A 3,999-nucleotide genomic window follows, 5' to 3' on the forward strand; every position below is an offset into this window, starting at 1 on the left:
GGGTTCGCATCCTTCCCGCTGGCTGAGCCCAGCGTTAAAAGTTAACGCTAATCGTGTTTAGCTGTTCACACGAAGTAATAATTAACACACAAACTCCAATCCAAACAAAATACCACCACGCTTTTCATGGGAACAACACCTTATTTATTCAGGGTGTAATATTTCTTTTCATAAGACTGGCAAAAGATCAAAATAGGACATGTACAGGTAATATCAAAGATGAGCTAAATGCACAGAACTCCCCTCTTCTTCATTTGTTTATTTAAAACGTCAAAATTGATGAATGGCATAAATTCAGGGGGAAACTTTTCTTCCTACTGAACATGAAGGCATCCAGCTTGCACAAGCGACGATTCGGCTAAAGGCAAGGTGTTTCTGCTTTTCCTTTAGACTCCGGAGGATCGGTAACTTCTCCAACTTACAACTGAGTTGCTCTTTCCAGGCTTTTTGAAGCATCTTTAAGTTTCCCTACTAAGTCCTAGAAGATGTATAAAATACCACGTTTTTAGGATAAAACATGTAACAAAATATTCAAGTTCCAGAGAGGTGCAAGAAAAATGTCTAGAGAACACATCCTAAACGAGTTTGACGTTCACTGCGATTTTAACCTTTGGCAAACCACTATCCGTCAAAAGAAGCATTTTTCTATAAAATATCTTATCTTCAAATCAGCTATTTGCCATTAGATTGAAACAGGATTAACTGAATCCTCAACAAATATATCTAAGTTAAATGTCTCAAGTCATCTGAAGAGGTTTATGCTACATACAGATTTTCTCAAAGTTGAGAATAGTTGCATTTAAGTGACTAAGAGGGGTCTCTGAAAATTTTAACTGCATCTAAATTTCAAGGAAAGACCTTTTTTTGAAGTGGCAAGAAATAATTTGTCCTATCCATCAATGTAGTTTTCAACATCCCTAGGCTCACAGTGGCAATATAAACAGATTTAAAATCTTATGTGTTATATCTCCCTTTATAAAAATCATTTAAAACTACTGTTCAACAATCCAATTTGGAAAATTTCTGCAAGCAGAAATGGCATTTTCAAAGCCATGGTTTAATTTTCCTTTATCTTAATGGATCAAACATCATGAATTGAAGGAATTTATATCACACTTTAAAAGTTTAATTTGAAGGAACAACAAACATAAGACTACTGGTAAATTTGTAACGTCTTAATTTCAGAAGTGAAGTCTATGTCAAAATATTGCTTGTGAAGTCCCTGTTTCATTAAATCTGTGACCAGCCATTATTTGCTGACAAATATTTATTTTTCTTTTGAAGCACTGTCAAACATCTATAAGCATTAATAAGCATGAGCATTAATTTTCAAACATCTATAAGACAGGTCCTAATACTGTACCTGTAATTGTTCCATGTTGCAGCTAAAACTAATCTCTGGGTAGGATTGGGAATCAGTGTTCTGGAGAAGAAAAACAATGCAGTTTATTTAAATCAAAGAAATTTGAAATTCCATTACATATTTCATTTTTAGCAGGAACTGTCTATACATACCTCTACGTTTAAAGTTACTAAATATGCAGGTCTGTACATCTTATGAAGTTGATTGGTCTAAAACAATACAACATGTGAGTCTTTTTTTTTTTTTTTCCACGAAGTTCCCCTAATCCCTCTTGAGAACAGTTAAACTTTACCTTTATTTGATACTCCAGGCGCCAAGAAACATCAGTTATATGAGGGAGAGATCTGCCTATACTGAAAGATACAATGATAATTTGTAATATAATAACTACAGAAAATCTATCAGCCTTTTTCTTTAATAAGGATGGCATTTACCTTCCAACCCCTCAACCCATTTAATCCACTCTGAATTTTTACAACTGTTACACTTCGTTTTCAAATTCTGAAGCATAAAACTATTTCTAAAATTACTCAATAAACTTCATCTTTAATAAAATTAACTACTGTTTTACATGCCCTTTGGTCCCTTTTCTTTGGGCCAGGAGCCCAGGTTTTTTTGTCCTGGTTTATTTCACACCAGCCCTCTCCATTCATACCTGCAAGTAAAAAGTGCCTCAGCTTGACACCTTATACAGTACCTACCTTTCCAGTAGGCTTTCTAGGGAATTCTTATTATTCTGGGGAGGGAAAAAAAGGAAAGAAAATACATCTTTGCAAACTGAGCATAGTTAAAGGTAGTAATTGTTAATTTAAAAAGTTAAAGTAAGTAACCTGATATTCTGTACAAAACAGCTCTATTCTCTCTCGATCAAATTTACAGTCTTCTAGAAAGGTGCTGGGGGGTGGGGAGAGCCGAAGTTTAATCTTTATTTTAAAAACTGAAATTGGAATCACAAAGATATTATTTCAAAATATATGGATGTTTAAATAAATCCTGTACCTTAGAGTTGATTTGTCAGCTCGGTGCTTTCCTGCCTCCAGTATGTAAGTTGCAGCTGCTGCATGACAGTATTTTAAAACCACTGGGTCAATATGTTTCAAGTCTGGGTGATCTAAAATAAAATCATTGACAGCGGTGCCTATATTATCATGTTCCTAAAAAGATATTTTAATTTGGGTAAAAACACCTTTTTAACAAGATAAAAAGAATTCAATTATAATTGCCAATTATAAGTAAATGAGATGAGCAACAAGGTCAACTGCAAAATAATAAAGAAAATACATCAATAATCCTACTTTATCTGCTTTAATTACCTTTAATTTTGCCCTAATATTTTTATTAGTTTTAAAAACGTATGGGCCCCAAAGGAAAAAGTAATTATACAGTCCTCATTTTAACACTGGGTGGAGTAAATTCAAAGGATAAAAAAACAAGGTAAATATTTTACATGACATAAGATTTAAGGATAACGTCCACTCTTCAGATGATGAAATTCTAGGGTAACTGGCTCAGTGGACATTAGTAGCTTAAGGGGCGGAGGCTGGAGGGGAGGGTGTGAAATGTAAAATAGGAAACTCAAAATCCTATCTGTATTTTCAGGTTTTGACAGCCATCCTTTATGAGATTAACCCAGGTGGTGGTTACTATTTTCGTTTGAAGAACTTCCACTTTCATACTTTTTGTACAAATGTCTCGTTCATAAAACTACAGAAAAAAAAACCAAAAATTTGAATCGTTGAGATATTTAAGAAAATGACCTAAAAGCGAATTGTTTGAAAATATGCCTGTAATCCTCACTTGACAGTGCCCTCCGCAATCCCTGACCAGACCGCTTCAGTGAGGCTCGCCTCCTGCTAACTGGTGCGGAACAAAACATCAGGCGCACTATTTCAGGGTTCTGGGGCGAACAACTTGTGTAAAACACACTGAACTGGAGGGCTGGAGTTTTCCTAGGAACCTGCGATCTTCTCTGAGTTGGAAGCACTCTTTGACCTCGAGTCATCACTTCAGAAGCAGGCCCTTTTAAGCCCTTGCCAGTCCAGTCCTGCAAGCCTGAGTTACAGGGAGCCCCCCAGTTGAAGTCCAAGTGTCAAAATAGCGGCTGCCCCAGCCCAGACTGCAAAGCTTGGCTGTTTAGGCCACAAACAAGACTTGAACACGGGCTTTACAAAAGGAACAAAGCGACTGGGAGGGAAAGCGGGCCAGGAACGCGTAGCCGGCAGCGTGCAGGTGCCAAGCGGGGACAGAACAATGCTCGGGGTCCGCTCGGCCCCCCGGCAGAGCCCCGTCCCCACACTCCGTCCGGAGCGAGGGGCACAGCCCGCAGACTTCCTCTTCCCGGGCTCCGCCGCGCGCTCGTCCCGCTCCTCTCCTCTCCTCCGAGCGCCCTCCGCCCAGGCCGCCTCAGCTCGGCGCCGAGCTGCTTACCTAGCACGGCCTCGTCCGCCTGGGCGTCCAGCAGGCTCTGGAAAGCCGCCCGGAGGAGAAGCGCGAAGGCGTTGGAGTCGAAGGAGCCGGGATCGGCCAGCGTCTGGAAGCCTCTCTGCACAGACTCCGAGAGCTCCATTGTGAGCGCGCCGTGACCTTCGACACGCGCACCACGTGACACGCGCCGCGCGCTCAGCTGTTGCGGCCGC

General features: G+C 40.0%; 1 protein-coding gene across 1 annotated transcript; it reads right to left on the minus strand.

The window, feature by feature from the left end:
• Nucleotides 1-121: 121 nt before the first annotated feature.
• Commd3 (COMM domain containing 3) lies at nucleotides 122-3,999 on the minus strand (the record flags this gene model as incomplete). Its single annotated transcript, XM_005386934.2, is given in 8 exon segments — nucleotides 122-478; nucleotides 1,364-1,423; nucleotides 1,516-1,572; nucleotides 1,656-1,716; nucleotides 2,065-2,099; nucleotides 2,194-2,257; nucleotides 2,363-2,474; nucleotides 3,791-3,999. Coding segments are annotated over 8 exon segments (658 nt in total), but the record flags the coding sequence as incomplete, so codon positions are not given.

The sequence above is a fragment of the Chinchilla lanigera genome, unplaced genomic scaffold (assembly GCF_000276665.1).
Source record: "Chinchilla lanigera isolate Chin_1 unplaced genomic scaffold, ChiLan1.0 scaffold00028, whole genome shotgun sequence".
NCBI lineage: Eukaryota > Metazoa > Chordata > Mammalia > Rodentia > Chinchillidae > Chinchilla > Chinchilla lanigera.